The 25,918-nt window shown below is 46.2% G+C and overlaps 1 protein-coding gene across 1 annotated transcript; it reads left to right on the forward strand.

The window, feature by feature from the left end:
* Positions 1-731: 731 nt before the first annotated feature.
* Positions 732-19,906, forward strand: LOC103060760 (uncharacterized). The gene is made up of 12 exons (XM_088129309.1): positions 732-898; positions 1,980-2,727; positions 3,647-3,761; positions 4,760-4,839; positions 5,089-5,221; positions 6,146-7,007; positions 9,899-10,443; positions 11,399-12,132; positions 14,154-14,268; positions 16,619-16,701; positions 17,066-17,195; positions 18,433-19,906. Exons 2-12 carry the CDS (start codon positions 2,002-2,004, stop codon positions 19,797-19,799), a joined length of 4,890 nt encoding a protein of 1,629 aa, XP_087985435.1. The 5' UTR covers positions 732-898; positions 1,980-2,001; the 3' UTR covers positions 19,800-19,906.
* Positions 19,907-25,918: the final 6,012 nt, after the last annotated feature.

Genomic DNA, 25,918 nt, shown 5'->3' on the forward strand with positions numbered 1-25,918 from the left:
CATCCAGTCCAGCAGTCTGTTCTCCCAGTGGCCCACAAACCACCCAAGGAAGCCTATTGGTCTCCAAGCAGATGGCCTTCAGGAGCAGCCACTCTGCCCTCAAGGCTAAAGGGCCATGGACCCGCAGGACTTCCATGAATTGGTCTAACCCAAGGTTTCTCAACCTTGGGAACTTGAAGATGGGTGGACTTCAACTCCCAGAATTCTCCAGCCAGCATGGCTGGCTGAGGAATTCTGGAACTTGAAGCCCACACATCTTCAAGTCTCTGAGGTTCAGAAACCCTGGTCTAACCCTTCTTTAAAGCCAGCCAATCTAGTAGCTAGCACCACATAGTTGCGTAAAAAAAAAAAAAATTAAAACTCCTTTTTTCTGTTTTTCCTGATTCTTCCAGAACTCAATTTTATTTGAGTGACCTCTAATATTTTGGGAAGGGGAAAACAGTTTCTCCCCAGCATGGCTGGCCGGGGAATTCTGGGAGTTGAAGTCCACAAATTGCCAAGTTTGAGAAACACTGCTCTATACGACGTCCTGAAGCTAAGCTAAGAAGCCTGAACGAGAGTTTTCCATCCTCGGTGAACTTCCAGGATCAGCCTTCAAACAGAAGAGGAAAGAGAAGAGCGGTCAAGCAGGAGGCGGCCACTAGGGGCGGTCGCGCGCTGCTTGGCCCGAGGGAAAGAAGCGGAGGGGAAAGGGCGGAAGCAAAAGCTGGGGGGACCTTCCGGAAGCGCCTCTCATTTCCTGTTGTCCCCCCGGAGCGGCCGCCTTCCAGCAGGGAAGGAGTCGCCAGGCCGCCCCAGGATCCCCGGCCGTCCTCCCCTCCTCCCGCGGGCGGAGCTGAGCAGCCGAGAGAGGGAAAAGCAGCCGCCCGGGCTCCCGCCGGCTTCCTGGTCGCTTCCGGTACGGTTGGGGGGGCTCCCCTGACGTCCTGGGTCCCTGGATGGAGCACCTCAGGCGGGGCGGAGGAGGACGTCCCGCGGAGAAGGGAGCGCTGCAGGCCCGCTGCCCAGCCAGAGCCCTGGGAAAGGGGCGAGGGCTCTCCGCAGGCAGCCCCGGAGGCCGCTCGGCCTTTCCTTGGTGCCTGAAGGGGCTTGGCGGCCGCGCTGGGCTGGGTCGGATTCGGATGAGGCCGGACCCTTCTGGGTGGAGCCGGTGGCGAGATCCCCTCGCCCCGCTTTCCCCCGGCGGTGTTGGAAAGAGGCGCCTTTCCTATCCGGGGCGAGCGGAGCAGCCTCTCGGGGCCTTGAGGGAAAGGACCAGGGGAGCCGGACGTCTCCTAGTCCTTCTTTCCTCCCTCCCTGGCGGGGCAGAGAAATCCCAGTGAGTACCTGGTTGAGCTCAGTCCCCGCTGCCAAGGCTGGAGTGGCCCATCCTGACGCCTCCCTCGACCCTGGGGGGCAATTAGTGCCCTGAACAGCTGCAATTTGCAGCTCCACAGGCGCTCCTTTTCCATTTGAGTTGCCCTGTCAGGATCCTGCATGGCACGGTTTTGCAATGGCACATCTTCCATTTTTAAACAGATGTACACGTGATGAAAGAGTAGAGGGAATAAAATGGGTATATGTGGTAGGACTGGCTATTAAAAAGGGCAGTGATGACTTGCTTGCTCTGGGTTAAATTCTATCACATCTTTTTTTCCTTTACATTTTGGAGAAAAAAAGTAGCTTCCTTTTTCATTTGTGGAAAGATTTGACCCAGAATCTTCTAAGGTCAAGGATGACTCTTTTAACTTCCCTCTCTTTCCTTGGACACGCATCATGAGATAGGGTAAAAAATACTTGTTTCCTGATTGGATTTTAAAGACTTTTTACTTAACCATGAAATATTTCATTTTTTGATTTCACAACGTATAGAGAAGTAAGGTATAATATTCAGATCAAAAATATCAGCTGCTTTTCATAACTGTATTTATAAACCCTCTTACATATCTAACTGTAATGTGATATATTTAAAGATAAACGCTTAACTCTATATTTGGAAGGGTACAGTTGGCTGAGAAAGCAATGAATGAGCCAAGGTCTGCTGGGACAGAACGGGAAGTGGAAGGAGCGGAAAAACCCATCAGTGCAGTGCAGCGCCAACATAAGACGGAGCGCCTGGGATGGGGAACGTCGCAAAAGAGCAGAAGGGAGTCCTGTCGGGGGATGCAGGAGCGCTGGGAAGCCCAGCTACAGCAGTTCCTGAAATCTCTGCAGCCCATTTTAACAGGAAGGGGAAACTCTGCGATGCCAGAGGCTTCTCCCTGGGAAGACACCAAGGCGTTTCTGGCCTCCTTCGAGCAGGTGGCCAAAGCTTGCCGATGGCCTCGGGAACGGTGGGCGGCCCACCTCCTGCCAGCCTTGAGTGGAGAAGCGGAAGCGGCCTTCCGAAGTCTGGAAGCCCGAGACCAGGAAAACTATGAGAAAGTGAAGGCCGCCATCTTGCGAGGGGAAGCCCTGAGAACAGAGCTGCAGCGGCAGCACTTTCGGCAGTTCTGCTGCCAAGAGGTAGAAGATCCCCGGCGGATCCACAGCCAACTCCAGGAGCTTTGCTGCCAGTGGTTGAGACCGGAGAGACGCACTAAGGAGCAGATCCTGGAGCTGCTGATTCTGGAGCAATTCCTGGCCAGCCTCCCCCCGGAGCTCCGGAGTTGGATCCAAGCCCGAAGGCCGGATACGTGTTTCCAGGCGGTGGCCTTGGTGGAGGACTTCCTGATGAGTCAACAGGAGGCCAAGTCAAGGACATCTCAGGTGGGTTTTACTACCCAAATCCTCAAGTTCCTAACAGGTGCTCGTATTGAATAACCTCCATTTATTAATTGAAAACTGAGAACACTGAATAATTTAAGGTGTTATTTTTTAAAATTATTCTAAATAAGAGTATGTCTGCAGTATCTATCTTTGTACCATCATCAATATAGCAATTATTAATTATAACCTACTCAATTTCATAATAGTCAAATAATGTTATATTTAAACAATTCATTTCAAGAAGTTATATTTATTACATCCTGTTAAATTTCACTAATTTATGAGGAAAAAAGTATGATTTTTCTCTAAGCAGCCTACGATGATGACAACTATTAAATATATCATAATTGCTACAATCATATCACAAATATAAAACTTTAATACACTTTCTAGAGCTCTGCAATGCAGTTCAAGGTTGACCCCTTGAATACTGAACAGAAGTTGTGGGTACAAACTGTCAGGGGTAGCTTTCCTCAGTTATGTAACCACAGTTTGTGAGCAAGCCACAATTAGCTGTGTAACATCCTAAGGCCCAGACTTCTGAACTACAGTGGCTGAGCTCTCATGGTAACCAGTGAGCCAGTGCCAAGCAACCATGTATTGAATTTGCACAATTCAGCCGTGGATTGGTTGTAAGCCACCCAGGGTTATGGTGCACAAGGTGGGCAGCTATAGAAGTCTTTTAAATAAATAACGGGTGTTAATGCAGTAAAAGTGAGACTGCTGCACATCAGATATATCCTGGTGCTGGTGCTGTGGACTTGGCAATCTTATCCTTATAATTAGGTAGCTAATTGACTTTCAAAGAACCTCATGAGAAAAAAGAGCTGCTGGGATCTCCTTTTTTGCTGAAAAATCAGAATCAGTGTTACTTTCTGAGCCTCTTTCTCCCATTGTAAAATTCTGTTTCCTGTTTCAGGGGCCGTTAAAAGAAGAGCCAGTGGATTTCCTAGTTGCAGAGAAAGAGCCCCTGAATGCCGCAAAGGGACCAGTCTACCGTGAAACTGAGCCAAATGTGGATGCCAAATTGCTGGGTCAGAATTCAGGAGCTCTTAAATTTTCCTCTACTTTTCCTTTTGTGAGTTTTTGGGATGACCAGATGAGTAAGGGGGGGGGGGCAAGATTATTTCTACTTCATCAGCCTTGTGGAAGAGATAATTTGGGAAATGTAGCTTGATGGTCAAGGACTAGAAAAGCTGCACCAGCTAAGTTCTGGAAAAGTGAATGCACATATGTGCTGTCCTTGCATCTGGTCAGTTGTGTAAAACTTTGGTAATGATGTATCTTAGCAATAGCCATGTCTGTATCTAAGCATTATAATCGGAATCCTTCTCAATATTTAGTCCTTTAGCTGGCCCAGTTCATCTTTCTGAAGACTTTTCAGAACAACAGTCTGTGCAAAATCATTGACGTAAACAGTGCAGCACCTAAGCTGGTCGGTTAATTTCGGTATATACTAATGTTACCTCTCTATGAAAGGGGGCTAATTTAGGGTAGTTAGTTTTGGTCAGCTACCTGATCGGAAGAGGCTATGAACAAGGCCCAGCAAAGAATGTTAACAAAAAGCCTCCTTAGAAATGGGGCTGTTAGCCCTGCGAGGTAGTCCAGACAAGAAGTACAACTGTGAGGACTAAATCTATCTTTATGCTAAGGTTACATTAACAGAATCTTGCAAGATCAAAAGTGTTTCTCCCCTCCTCTCCTTTTACTCTCCAGAAAACTAGGGAGAGTCCCTTCTGAAATGTTTCCCATGGCTTCCCTCCTCCTGTGGGCTATCTCTTACACACCAGTTGCCCAGTCTGCAGTTCTCCTTCCTGTCTCCGAAGATCATTCCCACATACCATTATAAGAACCTCCTGAATCCTGAGCAACTAGAAGTTCTTGGAGATTTCGGTAGAGATTTCTCCTGCCATTGATTTAGAAACTGCTTCTCCATAGAATTCGCCTCCTGCCCTCTTTTACATTTTTTTAGCGATAAAAGACTTCCTATTTTGAAATTCCCTACTGAAATCTCTTCTTTTGTTCTTCGTAGGCAATGGCTTCAAACCCCCAGGTCTCTCTCCTTTGCCATTTCCTCCTGAAGGAGAAGTGGGCCAGACTGGTGGGAAAGAGGTACGCATCATGTTATATCTATTGTGTACATAGATGGTAGTTTGTAGACATCAGGGCACTTGTTTAAAGGGAAACAAAGTGTTTTGAGGAAACCTGCAGCTTTGCCTTAACACTGTTTTTTCTGCAGAATCTGACAGGATGGTTAGTTTGTTAGATGTGCAGTCGGCCTCAGGGAAGTGGGTGTGTCTTTGCTGATAGTAAGTCAAACCACAAAGTATTAAAGGCTTTGGTGTCTCTTGGTATTTGCAGGGACCCAGGGATCTCAAGGAAACTGGAGGGTCTCTGCAAATTGTGAAGCAGTCTCTGACCCAACCAGGCCAACAGACTATGCTCTGGCAAGTCCTGCAGGAGGCTGACAACAGTGCAAACACAGATATTTTGGGTAAGAAAGGCTTCTTCTTGGGTGCAGTACCTTCAACAGATATGGGCAGATCTAATTTGACATTTTTAGAATGGAAGAGAATTCATAGAAAGATGGCTTTCCTTCCTGGAACATTAATGGATGTTAATCTCTTCCCATTTAGTCCAGCTTAAATATAAACCTGGGAGGGTATATGAAAAATAGCCATATTGAATGGTCAGTGATCACCATCTGACCAGGTCCATGCAAGGCTTGGTTCTCCTGAGGGCTGGGAAAGGGCTGACAGAAATGGTGGAGGGTCATCTGCGTGTTTGGGATACTCTGCGTAATGGCCACCAACCGTGACAGTGCCACTGCCACCTCCAGATTTTCAGAAGACAAGGGAATTCAGGAAATGCAGCCTTTGGTGCTCAGACCGTCATATAGTAATAGAGACGTGGCACCCCAGGAATACCATGTGATGGGGGAAGTTCAATTCTCCCCCTCTTGTTATTGAAGTCTCAATACTTCTGGCATTCTGTGGACAGATCAGATGGATTATTGTGCACAGGCCATGGATGTTTGGATCTCAAGGCCCTACTTCTGCTACTGGTCCAAGAATGGTTGCTTATTCACCCATCACTCCTTTTCCACTCATTGTACTGCTACCATTTACAATTTTGAGGAGCTAAGAAGGTGGGAGCAGCTTCTCTGTATCTTGAATATAAACAGAAGACAAACAGGAGGCCTTACTGAGAATGAAGTCTCTAGTCTTCTCAATTTCCTTTCTCTGGGCCCAAAGCATTGGCACTGATATGAGTCGGAGCATTGCTATAGTCCTGTTTGCTTTTTTGTAAGAGTGGGGGAACAAGCTGAAACCTCAGCATCTTTGGCTGAGGAAAGACAAGCTGGCCTTGTAAAAGGTGATTAGCAAACCATGACTACAACGCCTCTTTGTTTCTTCAGGGGATGAAATGGGAAATTACATCAAGGTGGAGATTTCTCAGTGTGGAGAAGCTGAAACAGAGGATACCTGCAGGAAGGCCCCACAGATCAGCTATGACCATGTGCCTGTAAAACGGGAGAAACTAGAAGGAAAATGGGAAGCACAAGAACTACAGGGAGGATCACCAGTTGGGACAGGAAATGAATGTATTGAGCTGGCAGAACTTCATTGGAAGAGATACGAGAGAACTCCTGTTACAAATTCTAGGGAGGGCGGTCATGGGATCCCGGAAGCCCTCCCAACCAATCCACCCCCACCGAAAAAGCCCCGCAACGGTCCAGAGCACAGCGTTGTGTGGGATCACTTTGAGCTGGATTCCGAGGACCCTTGCTACGGCATCTGCACACACTGCAAGAGACGAATCAGCCGAGGCAAGAACTCAAAACGTTTTTCAACATCTGGGTTGCTGAAACATCTTCAGAGGCATCATGCCAACATTGTTCCAGCTGTCATTACCACACCACGAACTGTGTTGCCAACTAGCAGAAAGGCAAAGGCACCTATTCTGACGCAGAATGCGTTGCCACAATGCTGGACAAAGCAGAAGTCGTCAGGCAAAAGGCAGCCTGGTCCAAAGCCGTCCGAGGTGACCCGTGCTATTGCCCAGATGATGGCTTTGGATGACCAGCCATTCAGCATGGTGGAACATACAGGTTTCCAGCACCTCCTGAAGTTGCTTGCCCCCAACTATAAAATCCCGTCTTGTACCACCTTCAGCAGGCAGGTCGTGCCCTCCCTGTATCAGGCCTGCAGGGAGGAGGTCTTGGGGATGCTTCAAACTACAGGACCCCCTGCCAGTGTGAACGTAAGCTCAGACGAATAAGAACTGGCTTCTTCCTTCCTTTGATCTTCGGTTGCTCCTGTGAGCAAATAAGGGGGGGCAACGTTGGTAGGCAGCAGCAAAACCCATTTTAACTCACTGATTAAATCAATCTCAACAGAAAATTGAAATAATAGACAAATATGTCAGCAAAACATCGAAAAAATAAAAACACAATGTGAAATAAACCATGCTTTGTAGAGAAAATGGTTAGAGCATTATAAATGAATCAGTTGCAGTGTCCGAAGTAAAGGGTATTAATATGAATGACATTACCTAATCAGTGGCAAACACAGAAGAAGCATACAAAACCCAAACCACCTGCCCATCTCTATTTAACTAAGTTAAGCATTCCAGTCAAACAGAAGAAGCAAATCATATCTACCCTGCCAACAGACAGTTCAAGATTCTTACATTCTGTTCAGCTGAGATTTAAAAAGCTGGTATTAAAGATTCCCATGTCAGAGTTCAAAAGTATAAAGAAATGTTTAGAAAATTAGGAAAACAGCGAGGCTATGGAAGAAATAATTTCTCCGATAAAGCAGTCAGAATAGAACAATTATTGTTCATCTTTACTTAAGAGGAATCTAAGGTGGTGCTGTCAGCTTCCAGATACCTACCTTAACACCTTGCACATCTGCATTTTCTCACAGACCCTTTTTAGAGACCTCTAAAATACCCTTCTGATATTGCTTATAATCAAATAAAAATGATTGTCCCAATTAAAACAAACTCTATACTGGTTACTCACTAGATAAAAAAGTTAATACTTTCTTCAATCTCTTCCTTAATTGCCTTCTGTTGAGATTTCTTTCTAGGAACCAAGAGTCATACATTTGTCTATTGAGTTTTCTCTTGGCTGAGAAGAAAGTGGTCTATTGGTCCCCCTAGACTTGATATTCAAGCCTTAACCAGAACTTGGAAATGATAAGAATGAAAATTGAAAATAAAGATGAAAGTAATCCTGAAGTTTAATATTCCACTAAGAAAATAAACAAGTGCTGGTTGAATGGATTGGCTAGTAAAATAAATGCTCATTGTCAAAGATATAAAACATAAATATTTATACATCCTTATTTTACCCATCAAAGGAAGACCTGAGATAAAGGATTAAAAATTTCAGGACAGGTTGGTAAAGAAAGTCAAAATAACTGCCTAAAGCAAAATGTATTTAATCTAAAATGGGTTAAAAACGTCTCAACTTTATTTACTTGTCCTTTTTAGTAAAGAACATTCTAATTAGCTCTGTACTGTTTCATAAACAGATCAGGACAGGACAGCTAAATCCTCATATTTTCTTTTCTAAGTGCTCATTTTAAATTTAATTTCTCATTCTAAACTTCCTGTATTAGCCTTATAGCCTTGATTTGTGATTCAAGCAGCTCTTAATGAATCCTTCCTGGACATCAGCCTTCAGCACAGATCTCTCTTGAGGACTGCATCTTTAAGATGGAAATAAAACCCAAAACCCGAATCCTTAAAGCAGGAGTTTGGTTCTAGCTTCAACAAGCCTTGATTCTTGTATCTTTTTGTTTTATTTAAATTTGTTTAGACTTTGCTAATAGAAAACAGAACTTATAATTACATAGTTGCCAACCTGTTCAAACGTGAAGCAAGTATATGAAATACATAAATATACAGTAAGTCAGAATTTGACTTGCATGATTTTGGAGGCATATAAATGAAATAAATTTAATAACACAAATATGCCTATGTCCCTCCATATTAAAAAAAAATGGAATGCCTTAAGATAGGAAAAAAGCAATTAAACAGCACTTGGCTGTGGGGTCCTATTCTAGATAACAAGACTGCAGATAACAAGAAAACATAGGAAAATGTTGTTTATACATGCACAGATGCCTCTTTGCCATTTTGCACACCCATTGAAAAACACATCAAAAACCATGGATAAATGAGACTCTTTGCTAAGGTCAGGTATGTCTTTTTAACGCATTTCAAGTCTGTAGCAAAAATGTTGAAAGATTTTTGGCAGGTGTCATGGTTTAGATTTGGTTGAGAACTGCTAAGAAAATAATAGCACTTATGGAGCTTTTCTGGATACAGTAGTTTTGAGAGGATGCCTATACCTTTGGGGAAGTCGGTGGACTCTGTATTGATAAATCTCTTCTTGTGTATATAATAAAGAAGTCCCACGTACTGGAGGAAAAGGCTTTTCATTTGTTTGTTTGACTTGAGCTCTTAGTTTGTCTGTTCACACCACGGGTGAGATTCATGACAGGTTTCAAGTGCTTTGCAATTTCCACACCTCCTAACAGGAATTATGCCAAATCCGCATAATGTTAAATAAGCGTTTCTCAACCTTGGCCACTCCAAGTTGTGTGGACTTCAACTCCCAGAATTCCCCAGGCAGCCATGTCTCAGATGAGCCCCTCCCTAGTTCATTCACAGATGGAGGGAGCAGCACATTCATACCGGCAAGACGTCTATCGGCCTTGGTGTCTTAGTCTGGCCTACCTGGTAGGGCTGACAAACTTCATCTTGGCAGACCAAAGATCCTGTCTGCACTCAATTATAGACACTCACGCATAGCTTGGGGTCAAACACAGCCTGGATTTACCCGCCGTGGTGGGTTTAAGCAAGGATTGTTGAATAAGTACTATTTACTTGAGTTTACAGAATGGGGTGAAGATGGACGACCTTCTGGCTTGTCCCAGCCTGCAATGCAATCAGGCTGGGGGGATTCTCTGCAAAATTGGGCTCAGCCTTTCCCTCCAAGCTTAGAAAATGCCAGGGAGGGCGGAGGTTGGCTGCAGGCAACTCGTTGCTGTCCACCCGCTCGCAACGGGGCCGAAGAGGCTTCTCGAGAGGCAGAAACGTGGCAAGGAGGGAGCTGCTGCTGCTGCTGCTGCTGCTGCTGCTGCTGCTGCTCCAGCGACCCAGAGGCGAGGGGCGGGCGAGGCCGCGAGGGGCAGCGCGACGGAGGCCGGGCCCGCCTTCTTCGGGCCCCTGCGCGTGCCGGGCCCCTGCTGCCCCGAGGGGAGGCCCGGAGGGGCAGCCTCGGCGGCCAGAGCGGGCGGGAACGGGGCTCCGGCGGCCCAAGGCCTCGGGAAGACAGCGGCCGCCCCCGAATCGCGGAGAGGCCCCTCGACTCCCGCCGCGCCGCTTCCCCTCCCCCGGCGCGGCCCCGGGATTTCCGGGTGGCCTCCCATCCTGCGCGCCCTCCCGGCCCAGCTTCTCCTCGGGAAGGGCGGAGCTGCCACGAAGGCGGCGGCCGGGAGGGGGCGGCCGTGCGGAGCCGCGCCCGCCGCCGCTCCGCCCTCCGGCCCCGCAGGAACAAAGGAGGCGGCGGCGGCGGCGGACCCGCGGCGGCCGGAGCAGCGCAGCAGCAGCAGGAGCAGCAGGGCCTCCCGCCCTCGCTCCCTCGCCCCTCCCTCCCCCCTCCGCGGCCGGGGGTCCCGCGGCCTGGCGGCGCTTCCGGTACGGGGGGCTCGCGCGGCAGGAGCACCACGTGGGCGTTCGCGGGGGCGGGGGCGCGCGCGGCGGGCGCGCGCGCGGGGCCTGGGGGTGGGCGGCCGGACCCGGGAGGAGGCGGGGGCGGGACCCCCTCGCCCCGCTCCGCTCCCCCCCCGGGCGCGGCCGGGCCTGGCGGAGCGGCGGCTGCGGAGCCCCCGGCGCGGGCCGCTTCCTTCCCCCTCGGGGTCCTCGAAGTGCCGGCGCGCCTGTCAGGAAGAGGCCGCGGGCCGCCTTGGCTCCGGCGCCGCGGGGGTTGCTGAGGGCCCGGCCCGTCCGCCCGCCCACCTGCGGGGCTTGGAGTGGAGTGGAGTGGAGTGGAGCGGCCCGTCCCGGCCTCGCCTCGGGGGCCCGGCCAGGCAGCGGTTCGGCAGGCGGCGCCTCTCCCTCGGATGGCCCGTCGGGGCGCTGCGGCGGCACATCCTCCCCGCTTAGCCGGGCAGGAATCAGTATCCGGGTTGGCCGGAGCGAAGGGCCTCCGCGGGGACGGGAGGAGCTCCGCCCGAAATGGGGTCGTTGCGCTTCCTGTGCCTGGAGTCCCTGGGGCGAGGCGGGCACCTGTTCGGTCGCTCCAATGAGTAACTGCGTGCACCGTCAGTCCAGGTGTTCTTGGCTTTTGCAGGGGAAAAGTGGCTTGACTGAAGCCCCCCGCCTCCGTGGCGCCAAGATTTGACCCCAGGACTTTCTCCATCATTGGTGAGTCCTGCAGCCTCCCTTCCTCAAAAATAACCATTTAATGGCAGGATTTTAAAGCCTTTCTTTAATCTGATCGCAAATTATTTGTTCTGCCTCCATATCCTGTAGGAAAAAAAAATCTGTAAAGTTTTGGTACTAAATATCAGCTGCATTTCCTCATGGGCAAATGTCCTGAAATGTTTAAATTATAATTTAACTGGAAGATATTTCCTCTCTGCCTTTAAAGGAATGGAGTTGGCAATGGAGCCAATGAGAGACCAGGAATTTGCTGGCACCAAACTGGAAAGGGGACTGGAAGGAGCAGGAAAATCCAGAAGCGTGATTGACCCTGAATATATGACAGGCCAGTCAGGATGGGGAGCACCGTGGAAGGGAGAGGGTAATCCAAGGAAAGGGAGGCAGGAGCACTGGAAAACCCAATGGCAACACTTCCTGGAATCCCAAGGGACAAATCTAATGATGTCAGAGGCTTCTCCTTGGGAAGACACAAAGGCCTTTCTAACCTCCTTTGAGCAAGTGGCTGAAGCCTGCCGATGGCCTCGTGGAGAGTGGGTGGCTTGTCTTTTGCCAGCGCTGAGTGGAGAAACTGAAGAGGCCTTTCACAGCCTGGAAGCCAAAGATCAAAAAGACTATGGGAAGGTGAAGGCCGCCATCTTGCGAGGGGAAGCCCTGAAAACAGAGATGCAACGCCAGCATTTTAGGCAGTTCTGCTGCCAGGAGGTGGAAGACCCCCGGAGGATCCACAGCCAGCTCCAGGAGCTTTGCCACCAGTGGCTGAAGCCAGAGAAGCACACCAAGGAGCAGATCCTGGAGCTGCTGGTCCTGGAGCAATTCCAGGCCAGCCTTCCATCAGGGCTTCAGCACTGGATCCAAGCCCGAAGGCCAGACACGTGTTCCCAGGCTGTGGCTCTCCTGGAGGATTTCCTGATGAATCAACAGGACAGGACTGAGAACTCCCCTGTAAGTATGAATTTTAATTTTGTTAGCGTCCAACAGGTTGTATAATATTAGAAATGAATTACAGGAACCATCTTCATCTGCTTAGTTGAAAATGAATTACATTGATAACAAATCACAAAGACTGAAATCCTCTAGATCGGTTTAAAATTATAGTTCATTCCAGATTAAAATATATGAGCAATATTCTTATTTGCATAACAGTAGTAGGTTGTAGTATTTGTAATCTGATAAAGATTTGGTCTGATAGCAGTTCATGTGAGACATATTCCATACGTTTCATTACTTCATGAGAGAAAAGCAGGGATTATACTTCTTTTCCAAAGTGGCCCCAAAAGATCAGTTTTCAGCTTACGATTCTTGTTAACGTTCATTTTGAAATCAAAGATCTTTAATATTCTTTTCTGTAACAATTTTCAGGATGACAGACGCTTTACAAGAGTTTCTTGACTTAATATAAGAAGTTCTGTGTAATGCAGCTTAAGGTTGCCAGTTTTAATTTTGAACACAAAGTGCTTCCTTTTGGAGAAGAATGGTGGGCACAAATTCTCATGTGTACCTCCGCAGTTGTTGGCTGGTATCATACAACATGCAGAAGCAGAAGCTCTGATTTCCAAAGGGACTGAATTTTCACAATAAGTACAGCCAAAGGCAGGCATCCACATTTTGGGTTGGTGCAGTGCATTAACACATTCAAGGTGTGCTGATGCTGTGGTAGTGAGAGTGCCACAACTTAGGAAGCGTGACATAGCGCGTGGGCAGTTAGTTTGTTTTACAGGCTTAAAGGCTGCTCTAGTCACAAACCAACTCTTGAGCGGTATACCACTCCCTCTCCATAATTCAGTTTAAAACAAAAATCCAATAGACTGTATAAATCCATTAAACCATCTAGATAAGAAGCCAGATATATACAGGTAGACCTTACTGAATGACTGCCCTGTTTAGCGACCATTTGAAGTTATGATGGTGCTGAAAAAGTAACTTTACAACCAATCCTCACATTTACAACTGTCACAGCATCCCCACAGTCACATGAGGGACATTTGGGTATTTATGACTGTCTCAGCGTCTTGCAGTAATGTGATCACCTTTCATGCGCTTCACAAAGAGCTTCCGACAAGCAGAGTCAATGGATTTTTTTTAGTTTTTAAGATATTTTATTGGACAAGCAGAGTCAATGGAGAAGCTGGCAGGAAGTTGCAAGTGGTGGTCACATGATGTCTCACTTCACAACTTGCAGTGACTTGCTTAATGACCGAACGGGAAGTGATGTTAGAAATCTGTCGCAGTCACATGGTGTTTCACTTAGTGACTATGTTGGTTAACGATGGAGTTGCCAGTCTCATTTTGGTCACTAAGCAAGGACCATCAACCCAATTCAAACAATTTCCACTGCAACTGAGACAATTGTATTATTTCAGTTCTGTGCTTTGTTAGGATAACAAAGTCTTTATAAATTTTCTGAATACCAAAAGGCTGTTCAAGTGTCTGGGAGATGATATTTAGTTATTTATGAATAGATTTATATCTCACCTTTATTTTGTGCAATTCAAGATGGCTCCTGTCTCCTCTGCAATGACAACCCTGTGTGGAGGATTGGGCTGATATCGGGACTAGCCCGAAGTCACCCAGCCAGCTTTCATGCCTAAAACTCACCTCCTGGTTTCTAGTCCAGCACTTTCACCACTACACCAAACTGTCTGTCTCAGAAACCAGGGATCTTTTGCTTGTGAAAAGTTTCCCAAAAGGGAGGCAGTGGGAGAGAAGATGTGCCTTGTAATCCCTAAGTGAGAGAGCCTGTCCTACTTGATCGTATTGGACAGGCAGTTGTTACTGGGAGAAGACAAGTCAGCAGCTTAAATGATTTGAGAAGAACCGTGTGAGAATCTGGGAGCTGTTGGGCATCTCCCCTTTGGTCAGGGGGAAAAAATCCTTGATCTGAATTCCCAAGGGGATCCGTTGCAAGAGTAGGAAGCTCTTTTCCTGTAGCTGTATTCTGAGCAGGATTGTCCTTTCTCTTTCAGAAACCATTAAAGGAGGAGCCGATGGACTTTGTAGTTGCAGAGAAAAAGCCCTTGAATGCTGCCGAGAGACCAATTTGTGGAAAAACAGAGCAAAATGTGGAGATTGGCTTGCAGGGTGAGACTTCATGGAGCTCTTGTGTTTTCTACTGTTCTCCTGTTTGTGGGACGCTTGGCTGCCGACAGATGAAAAGTAGGACTGGCCAAGATGTCTTCGTGGCCGAGGCCACTTTGACAAATGGAGTTTGAAATGCAAAGGACCGGAAAAGCTGCACCCCCTGTACCAGGAACCAGGTGCCCGTTTGGCCTTTATTTATATCTGAGAAAAAAAATGCAAGAATTTAGCTATAGCCTAGAGCTTCACATGGTCAAACTGCTGTGTGTCTTTTTAAACTAACTAGTACAATCTTAAGGCGTTGTCAGTTTATTTATTACACTCCTTCAATCAAGTGCTTTGGCGAAAGGTTTAGAAACGATTAATACATTTTATTCTGTGTATAGCTGCTGTACGTTTTCTTAGTCAGAGCAAGGTTTGCTATAATATAGAGCAACATTTTCTTAGTGGAATATAATTTTATGAATTCATTTTTTGTTAGAGTTATATCCCACCTTTATTTTCACAACTCTAGATAGCGTACATAATCACCTGCCTCCTATTTCCTCCACTACAACAACCCTGTGAGATGGGTTGGGCTGAGAGAGAGGGGCCCAAAGTCATCCATTTGGCCTCCACATCTAAGGAAGAGCTAGAACCTATGGTTTCCCAGTTGCTAGCACCACCACTCCACCAAACTGGCCCTCCAGTTATAATAACATCAATCATTTAACAGTAGAAAGCAAACAGTACAAAATTCAAGATCTTCAAACATCAGTGATATTCTTGTAGTTTTAATTTAATAAATCTCATTTTATAACCTTTCATTCAGAATTTCATTGGCACTTACTTTGGCAAAATTCCTTTTAACGACAGTCATTTGGCAGTGAAACAAATAGAACTCAACAAATAAGACTGGTGAATGTAATAAAGGGCTAAAATCATAGGAGGTTTTTAGGGCATTTTTAATATATGTTTTTTAGTTATTTATAGATTGTATCCATGTTTGGAGAGACCTGTGTTTTTTCTTCTTTTTTATTATTGTGAGCCGCCCAGAGTCACCCGTTGGGGGAGATGGGCGGCATACAAGTCTGAAAATAAATAAATAAATAAAAAATATTCTCCCTCAGTAAAAATCCTTAACTGATAAATAACATGCTCTCTGTAAGAGAAGTAAGAAGAGATTACTTAAAATTTATTTCCTTGCTAGTTCTACCTGGTATCGATCTAGCTATCCATCTAACTAATCTAACTGTTTTAATACAATTAAGAAACCACACAACTCTGGGTGTCTGACTATAAAAAAACAGATCGGAAGTGTTCAGAAGCAAACTGTCTACAACAAACAAAACATCCTACAGGACCTTGGCACTCACCCTGCCTGTCCCAAAGCCTGCGAGAACAGCCACATTTTCAATGACTTTCTAAACAGGGTAGGAGCCATACAGATCTCTGGGGGGGCATGCTGTTCCAGTTTTAAAACCTAAATTGTTAGCCACAGGTGTTTTTTGGGGGGGAGGTTAAGTCACTGTTGACTCCTGGTGACTGCCTGGACTAGTCCCTGCAGTTTTCTTGGCAAGGTTTTTTGGAAGTGGTTCGCCCTGGCCTTCTCCTCCTTCCTGGGGCTGAGAGAGAGGGACTGGCCCAGGGTCACCCAGCGGGCTTCGTGCCCAAGCCGGGACTAAAACTCAGGGTCTCCCGGTTTCTAGCCTAGTGCCTTTGACCACTACACCACATTGGCTCTTTCGCCAAAATTAAAGCAGTATTTATCACAGTGTATATTAATTAGCCGTTCAGCTTCCTCATGAAAAGGGGCTAGTAACGAAGCAAGCCTAAGAGAAAACACTAAGCAAGAGTTTCTGGTAATCTCCCTGCATAATGAGATAACACCATGAAAAGTTTATTGATTTAGAAAATGTATACAGCTGCCCATCCTAAGTACGTAACTGTAGGTGGTGAACGATACATACAGAAAGAATATTAAAAGAACTCTAACCCATTGAACTAATACAGTACAAGGGAAAACAAAAAAATAATGGGGCATTGCAAAATAGTTCCATAAGATACATATGCGCATGCAGATTGGGCTTCCTTAACATCGTGGCCCTAATGCTGGAGGGGGCAGGGGAGCTAGGTTTTGACAGCCTTCCAGAAGACAAAGAGGTCAAGCGAAGAGCTGAGGATTTCTATAGAAATGTCTTTTCCCACCACTGAATTGCAACCTGCCTCTTTTTAGACTTTTTTTTTTTTTTTTTTTACAAAAGAGGGCGCTCCTATTCTCTTTTTCAGCTCTTTACTATATGGATCAAAAGATGGATGCGTTCTTGCTCTGACGTCCCCTGTTGAAATCTCTCTTTTGCTCTGGTCTTTGTAGGCAATGGATTCAAACCCCCAAGTCCCTCTCCTTCATCCCTTCCTCCCGAAGGAGAGGAAATAGAGCAAACGTGTGGGAAAGAGGTGCGTGTTCTGTTCTGTTCACTGTGTGTAAAGTTGATATTTTATAGACATCAGAACAATTGTTTAGAGCAATGTTTCTCAACCTTGGCAACTCTAAGATGTGTGGACTTCAACTCCCAGAATTCCCCAGCCAGCCATGCTGGCTGGGGAATTCTGGGAGTTGAAGTCCACGCATCTTCAAGCTGCCAAGGTTGAGAAACACTGGTTTAGAGTTTTGAGGAAACTGGAAATGACCTTAATGCTGTTTCCTCCGTGCAGTCTGATGAGAGAAGGGTGATTATTTTGCTAGGTGTGCAATGGAGTGTGTGTAATTTTGTAGATAGTCAAAGCCGCATGATTGATTGGTGTCTCTTGCTGTTTACAGAGATCAAAACATCTCAAGGAAACTGGAGGGTCTTTGCAGATTGTGAAGCGGAGTTTCACCCAGCCTGGCCGACAGACTATGCTCTGGCAAGTCCTGCAGAAGGATGATGGTGGGAATACAGATATTTTGGGTAAAAAAGTCTTCTTGGATCCGGCAGCTCTAGTAAATTTCAGTGGACTGAATCTGACATTTTAGAAGGTCAAGGACTTCATAGAAAGATGGCTTTCCTTCATAAAACATAAATGGTTTTAATCCCTCCCTATTTATTTTAGCTGAAATATAGGCCTGAGAAGATATATGAAAAATAGTCAGGTTAAATGGGTGGAGATCACCTAAGTCCCTGTGGTGCTGTGGCTTCTCCCCTCCCCTCCCCTCCCCCCTCCCTCTTCCACCCATCCTGTGTGCTTGTGACACTTTGAGGAATATCTAAGACCAATATAAATCTTCCTTATTACAAAGTCTCAGGCAAGGGAGAGAGAGTGGTGTTATGTCATACTAGGGGTTCCATGATTCTGTTCCCAAGAAGAACAGGAGTAAGCATAACTGACTGGGTCTCTACTAGATATCTGACAGCCTTGAGAAATAGTGCAGACAAGAAGCACACACAGAAGTACTAGCTCTCCTTTATTGTAAGATTACATTAATAGAATCTTGCAAGCCTGAAAGTACATTTCTCCCCTGTCCCCTTTAAAGCCCAAGAAACTAAGAAGGGTCCCTTCTGAGACATTCACCATGTCCATGTTCCTTCTGCAAGCTACGTTGCTGCTTATCTGACCATTGCCCTGGCTTCAGCTCCTCCCCTGTCTCCCAAGGTCATTCCCACATGCAATCACAACATCCTTACTCTAGTCATCTGAGATGAACATTCTTCCAACAGAAGAGAAAATCTGTAGCTCAGGGTTGAACTGTGCCCTGATTATGTTGCCTAGTTGGGTAATGAAATGTCTTCAAGCAAACAACCAAGCTCAGAGAGCACCAAGAACTCCACATGAATACACTTATAGGCTGCAGTGGAGTGAGATTGTGAAGCCATCTTGTTCTAGGACTAGCCCTTCTTAACTGGCATTATCATAGAATTGGCTTTGGTGACCTGTTCAGCAGAATCCCAAGATAACTCCTGATTAGGAATCTCCATATCAAATCCTATCAATGCATATTTGAAATTATCATGTTCAAATTTATATGCTAAAGATAGAAAGGATGATTTGGTGCTCCGTATTTTTTTAAAAGGAGGGATTTAATATGATCAAGGAGATGGAAAGATGAAAATAATGGCAGTAACTTAGAGACTATGTTCAATAGACAACTAGAAGCTTTACTAAAAGAAGGTAACAGATCATGAGCAAAATTTGTTTCTCTTTCTTCAGGAGATGAAATGGAAAATCACATCAAAGTGGAACTTCCTCTGGGTGAAGAAACTGAACTGGAGGGTAGATGCCAGACAGAATCTCATATAAAATATGGCCATGCACCCATGCCAACTGAGACACAGGAGGAAATGTGCAAGTCTGAAGAACAGCTGGGGAAATTATCAGTTGGAATGCACAATAAGTGTATTAAGTTTGCAGAACATCTCACGGCTTCAATTAGACAGCCTTCTGAAGTACTAACGGGAAGGGAGGTAACCATGTTTCCCAACTGTGATAGAAGATATCACTACAAATTAGAACGTGATGAGACACACACTAGTGAGGATTTTCAGAACTGTCCTATGTCAGCCATAAACCTCCCACACAATGTATATATTAATAAACTGGACAAAACTATTAGAGATGGGGGACAGTGTGAATTAACTAAGCAAAGTGATGGAGATACTGTGAATTGTTATCGGAGTTATCACATAGTAAAGAAACCAAATGACTCTTCTAAATGTGGGAAGAGCTCGAGTTATACAAAGTCATTAAAAACAAATCAAGGAATTCCAAGTGAAGAGAGACCATACAAATGTTCTCAGTGTGGGAAATACTTCAGTCGGAGAAGCACTTTGAAGACACATCAGAGAATTCATACTGGGGAGAAACCATACAGATGTTCTCAGTGTGGGAAAAGCTTTATTCAGAGAGTACACTTAAAGAGACACCAAAGAACTCATACTGGGGAGGAACCTTACAAGTGTCCTCAGTGTGGGAAATGCTTCAGTCAGAAAATAAATTTGATCTACCATCAAAGTATTCATACTGGAGAGAAACCATATAAATGCTCTGAGTGTGGGAAAAGCTTCCGGTGGAGTAAATGTTTGAAGATCCATCAGAGAATTCATGCTGGAGAGAAACCTTACCAGTGTTCTCAGTGCGGGAAATGCTTCAGCCAGGGAGGAGATTTGAAGAAACATCAGAGAATTCACACAGGAGAGAAACCATACAAATGTTCTGAGTGTGGAAAAAGCTTCAGTCGGACCGAACATTTGAAGAGTCACCAAAGAACTCATACAGGAGAGAAACCCTACCAGTGTTCTCAGTGTGGGAAATGCTTTATTCTCACTGGAGACCTGAAACGCCACCAGAGGACTCATACCGGGGAGAAACCATACAAATGTTGTCAGTGTGGGAAATGCTTCAGTGCGCAAAAAAGCTTGAAGAAACATGAGAGGATGCATACTGACAACATGAAAGTCATTGGTATGAGAAAATCTTCCATGAGAGAATCTGTCGAAGAGCAGGAATATCACATGCCCCAAGGGTGGGAGAAATTTCTGGTGGGGAGAGAGGGATTGGCAACTCCGCTTGCCAACTGAAAGTAGAGATTCATAAGGAGAAGTGGCCAGTACAAAGGGCATAGGACTTGCTGATTTGTATATATAAATATGTTCAACAGTTTAGAATAAAAAAAGAGAAAAAACCACAGGCCATTTGACATTTGTTTTTTTCTCTTTGGTGTCATACTCAGAAATCAAAATGTAAATTAATTATTGCATTGCTGCAGCATCATTTCAGGGGGGTGTGGTGGCGCAGCGGCTTAATGACACTGAAAGTTGCTGGCCAGAAATGGTCAATACTTCAGTGGTTCGAGCCCAGCTTCGCGCAGCAGAGTGAGCTCCTGCTTCCTCCCCAGCTCCTATCAACCCAGCAGCTCGAAAACTTACGTGAGTAGATAAATGGGTCCTCTCACTCCGGTGGGAGGAAAAATGCTGGCGGCGCTTTGCAAAAGGAGACAGGAGCAGTTGCCGGTAGCGCAGAAACCGCGCACACCCGAAAAAGGCGCGAAGCAACAGAAACCCCGCCTCCTGCACTCGCTGGCTGGGCTCTGCTTTAAGAAGGAGGCAGTGGCAAACCACTTCCGAAACACCTTGCCTTGAAAACTGCAAGGACTCGTCCAGGCAGTCACCGTAGAATCAGTAACGAGTGTGGATAAAAAAAAAAAAAATCATTTCTGCTTTCAGCATGAGAAGAAAATTAAACTTTAACTAAGTCCTTGTAAAGAAAATGGGGAGAGAAGAGATTTTTGTTTATCTGCCTTGCCCTGAGATTACTGGTCTGTGTCTCAACTTACTGTATATTGCCTAGCAGTGGCTCCCCCTTAATTTACAGAAGGGTCTTTTCTAGGCATCTTGTGCATTGGCAGCAATACTTGGGAGGACCACAGGATGGTAGCAGAGCTTGTAACGTCAGTGTTTCTTTGCTGCCTCCTACTGGTTAGCTGGAGTATTGCGGTGCTGGTCTTCTCAAACCTTATTTGGAACAGGAGGAATCGTATTTGGCATCTCCTGCACCCAGAGAGCGTCTGTGCATTAAAAGCATGGGAAAAGGCTAGGGAGAGAATGATAACTAGGATTGTTTGCACATCATGCTGACCTGTGTTTACTGAATCATGATTACTCTAATGGCCTTAGTTTGCACAACACTGAACCATAAACCACATAGGCAAGGTTCACGCAGTACATTGAATCATAAACCAGGCAACCAGATTTTAGTCTAATGCTGGTGTGAATTTCACTGCCCCATTTTAATATCCTCTGGTTGCATAGAGTGAAATGTCTTTTGTGTGGATTTATTTACTCCTGCAGGGGGACGCGGTGGCGCAGCGGCTTAATGACACTGAAGGTTGCCGGCCAGAAATGGTCGACACTTCAGCGGTTCAAGCCCAGCTTCGCGCAGCAGAGCGAGCTGCTTCCTCCCCAGCTCCTGTCAACCCAGCAGATCAAAAACTTATGTGAGTAGATAAATGGGTACTTTCACTCCGGTGGGAGAAAAAAATGCTGGTGGTGCCTTGCAAAAGGAGTCGGGAGCAGTTACCGGTAGTGCGGAAGCCGCGCTCGCCCGAAAAAGGCGCAAAGCAGCGGAAACCCCGCCTTCTGCGCTCGCCAGCTGGGTTCTGCTCTAGGAAGGAGGCACTGGCAAACCGCTTCCGAAACACCTTGCCTTGAAAACTGCAAGGACTCGTCCAGGCAGTCGCCGCAGAATCAGTAACGATTGAGTGCAGATAAAAAAAAAAATCTCATTTCTGCTTTCAGCATGAGAAGAAAATTAAACTTTAAGTCCTTGTAAAGAAAATGGGGAGAGAAGAGATTTTTGTTTATCTGCCTTGCCCTGAGATTACTGGTCTGTGTCTCAACTTACTGTATATTGCCTAGCAGCGGCTCCCCCTTAATTTAGGGAAGGGTCTTTTCTAGGCATCTCGTGCATTGGCAGCAATACTTGGGAGGACCACAAGGTTTGAGAGGGTTCAGTCTGGGGAGATTCTGTCTAGAGGTTGTAGCTAATAAACACAGCAGAACTGAATTTGCACTGTCTCTTGGAGTTCTTAAATTGAACCCTAGCTCCCAAGCCAGCCAGCCACAACACTATGAATTCCTCAGGAAGGTGCCAGCCTCATCCTCCTGAACTTCCCACGCTCCTCCGATAAACTAAGAACATGCTTATCTCCCTGAGCCTGGCCTCCATAATTCCATTCCATCACAGAAGCCCGCGTAGTGGCAACACCAAAGACCATGGCTATTTCAAGGAGTTTAGGTGGCATATTTTGATTTCTCCTGCACAGATTAAGAAAGTTCACTTGGAGACTTAATAATGTTTTGCTGGCTTGTTTTTCACTCATGCTTGGCAGGGGGGAGGAAGGGAGGACCTCAAGGTTGTCTATACGGTTCCCAGACGTTCCAGGATTCAGTCGGGTCAGATGATGATCTAGTCAAGGTCAGGTCTTGCAGTTTTGGTGCCATGGAAACAGAGTCATGGGATCGCAGGGCCAGACTTTGATAAAGGCCCTGGCATTGCCCCTGGAGTCTGGGAGCGTGGACACAGGCCTTGTGTTGTCTGCTGCTTTGTCCTCTTTATCTGTCAACTTACAGTTGAACCAGCTTATTGGACTTGACCAGCCCATCCATCTGTATGAACCAGGAGACTGGGTGTACATCAAGACCTGGGGAGAAGCTGACCTGCTCCAGCCAAAGTGCAAAGGGCTGTACCAGGCTCTGCTTTCCACGCTCACCTCTGTGAAGGTGGAAGGCATCAGGACCTGGGTACATCATTCCAAGCTGAAGAGGGCTGATCCATCACCAGGGCAGGTTGACCCAGACTTTATCGATGGATCTCAGTGGAGTGTGGAACCTTCAGATCCCCTAAACCAGGGTTCCTCAACCTCAGCAACTTTAAGATGGGTGGACTTCAACTCCCAGAATTCCCCAGCCAGCCAGGTTGGCTGGGGAATTCTGGGAGTTGAAGTCCACCCATCTTAAAGTTGCTGAGGTTCAGGAACCCTGCCCTAAACGACTTAAAGTTGCTGTTTAAGAAAACCCAGGGACAAAGAGGGGAAATAATGGGAAGAGGACCCCGAGGACTATATCTGGTTTTACCTCTTCTAAAGTATCTGGCTGCCTTTCTGAGTTGAGCTGAAACTAGAAACCTTTGCAAGCATGCCTGTTCCCCACCAGCGCGAAACATGACATTTTTGGCTTAAAACCCTGTAATGGCGATGTGGGGTGGCCTGCCATGGATGGCGATGCATCAGGTGGAATTCACGTTCCATATGGAGCATCCAAGGGGGGAACTGAGGGCCACATGGTAGAATATGGTCAGAGTGCATATCTGCTCAAGCATATTGAAGGGATCAATAACTAAATTGGCAATATCTAAATTGGCAATGTTAACTTCATAGCTTTAGAGCATGCGCAGAGTTCTTTATAGCCAAGCTTCAATACTAACAGCACTTAGCAAAATTGCAAAGAGGAAGCAACTAACCACAGATGAACTAGCTCAGATAATAGGCAAAACTCCTCCCGAAACTAAGTCTGCGGCCTGATAAGGGGAAGGAGGACCCAGAACAAGGGTCTGCAGGGACTGATAAGGTATAAGAGTTAGGGGGAACTCCTTCAAATTAATGTAAGCAAACAAGGGCGGGGAATAATGTATTCTGCTTAAGTTTCTTTGACTGGCTTCATTATAATGGTAATAAGTTCTGCCCTTTTAAAATACTATAAAAGGCTATGTCTTTGTCCCCAAGGTGTGCCACCCTGCTCTCTCTTGGTGCATGGTGTGGGCACCCAGACTTTTGCTTGGCCAAATAAAAAGCTGCTTAGAGAAGTCCCTGCTTGAAGTCTCTTATTTAGTGTTGTTGATTGATTTCAAGTTTTCTGGGTAGCCGAGAACCTTACAATATTAAGAGTGCATATTTACTAGAGTGCTCCATGAAACGGTTGTGGTTGAGTTTCAGGAGGATGTGGTTTGCTCAGCAGACATCTGAGGAGAAAAGTCAGATCTTGAAAAGGGGTAGAGGGCTGGTTTTGAGTTATTCAGAAACCATCGAGTGACCCAGTTATGAGACCTCCTACGACCCAAGCGTAACCAGCAGCTCATGAACATAGTCAAACGCACACCCCTCAGGTGGAAGCTTTAGAAAACACAGAACGTGCTAGGCTTATTATGGGATGTTAGTATGCCACATGGAATCGAGTGCGTCTGCGCAACGATGTAACCAATCGTGGTTTTTCACAGGCCCACTTCCCTATTTTTGAAAAGCATAAAGACCGATGTAAAGCTTTGCTCAGGGTTCTTCTCCTTGGAGAGACGGGACCCTTTTTTGCTGAAGCGCTTCCATAAAAAGAATAAAAGGATTCCCTGACTCGTGCGTTGATTGGACCTTGCATGCCGGGTAGATGAACCTGCCACTCTTTTCTGGCCCCCACGGCCATCTTGGGGTCTCTCTGCTGCCACCTTAGGGTAGCTCCCGAAAATAGGGGAAGAGTTTTATCACTGAGAGGGAAGGAGGAATCCAAAAGTTATTGTTGGCAGTTAAAAATGATTTGAAGTGGCCCCACTCTGCTCTTAGGCATAACTTCCCTTTTCTGGCCATAGCTCCTGAGCATACCTCCCATGCTTTTGTTTCTGAAACCGCCTCAAACTAGTGAGAGAGAAGGAGGCATCGCCATGGTTACCAAGGGGCTCCAAGGGGGTACAAGAAGCCGGAAAAGGGGAGGGGGAGATGTCTCTGGTGTGAGACAAGGTGAGAGAAAACCAGTTTGGAGCGGTTTGACCTGTCCAAAGTGATACTTAGCAGAGATCTTTTAGGAATGCATGAACTCTTGCCCCCCAGCCCTTATTAGCCTAATAAAAACCACACCCCGCATAGCTAATCACCTATTTACCATGAACATGTGATGTATGAAGTATGTAGTATGTATAGTATGTAGTGGTCTGCAGAGGGGGTAACAGGAAGTAGGCGGGCGGAAAGAGTGTGACCTCAAAAGTACCTCAGCCAATGGGGAAATGAGGAGGAAAGAGCGTCGGCATAGGACTGTATAAAATGTGCTGAAATCTGTAATGGGGGGGGGGGCTTCTTATTTGCAACGAAGCCCACCAGCCTTTGCAAACACTTCAATAAACTTTACTTCTGACTAATCCAGGGAGAGACTCGTGAGGGCATTTCTCACATCATCTTGCTCGGTATGTTATGCTTTTATATTGTGCTTTTGTATTTCTGTTTAATTCAGTGTTGCTCAACCTCAGCCGCTTTAAGATGTGTGGACTTCAACTCCCAGAATTCCCCAGCCAGCTATTGCTGGCTGGGGAATTCTGGGAGTTGAAGTCCACGCATCTTAAAGCGGCTGAGGTTGAGCAACACTGGTTTTATTTGGTCTGCTAATTTTATTTCTTATTTTATTTATTTATTTATGTACATATCACATTGATATAGCCACCCATCTCACACAAAGCAACTCTGGGCAGCGTAGGACCATGAAATAAAATAATAAATTTTATTTTTAAACCCCGAGGGACCGCCTCTTCCCCACAACTTCAACCCGTCCCACCCGATCTCACAGGGAGGGCATGCTCCGGACCCCCTCGGCGAAAGAGCTCCGACTAGCGGGGTCCAGAAGGGGGGCCTTCTCTGCTGTGGCCCCCACCCTTTGGAAAATCTTGCCCCCCCGGAGGTGAGATTGGCCTGGCCTTCTGGGGGGATTTGAAGACCTGGCTCTGTCATCTGGCCTGGGGTGGGGAAGAAGCCATCAAGTGTGGGGTTGGCTAGCCCCTTAGAGGCCGGGCGTTGCTGCCCTGAACCATCGGCCTCCTGGACTTTTTCCTTCATCTTTTGTAACTGTGTATATAGGCTTTTAATTGTATATTTATTTATTGCTTTTAATGAGTTGCGAGCCGCCCAGAGTCCCCCATTGGGGGGGGGAGATGGGTGGGGACAGATGTAATTAATTAATTAAACAAATCGGTAAAAACAATCCTTATAACAGGTAAAAATGGGATTATTAAACTACGACAGCATCAACAAGTTTAGAAATTAATTAAACAAATCGGTAAAAATCCTTATAACAGGTAAAAATGGGATTATTAAACTACGACAGCATCAACAAGTTTAGAAATGTTTACATTTTAAAATAGACAAACCCCACGGAGACAGCGGGATAGCAAT

Source organism: Python bivittatus, unplaced genomic scaffold, assembly GCF_059951505.1.
Source record: "Python bivittatus isolate LINGU-HERP-01145 unplaced genomic scaffold, Pbiv_v1 ctg000810_np1212, whole genome shotgun sequence".
NCBI lineage: Eukaryota > Metazoa > Chordata > Lepidosauria > Squamata > Pythonidae > Python > Python bivittatus.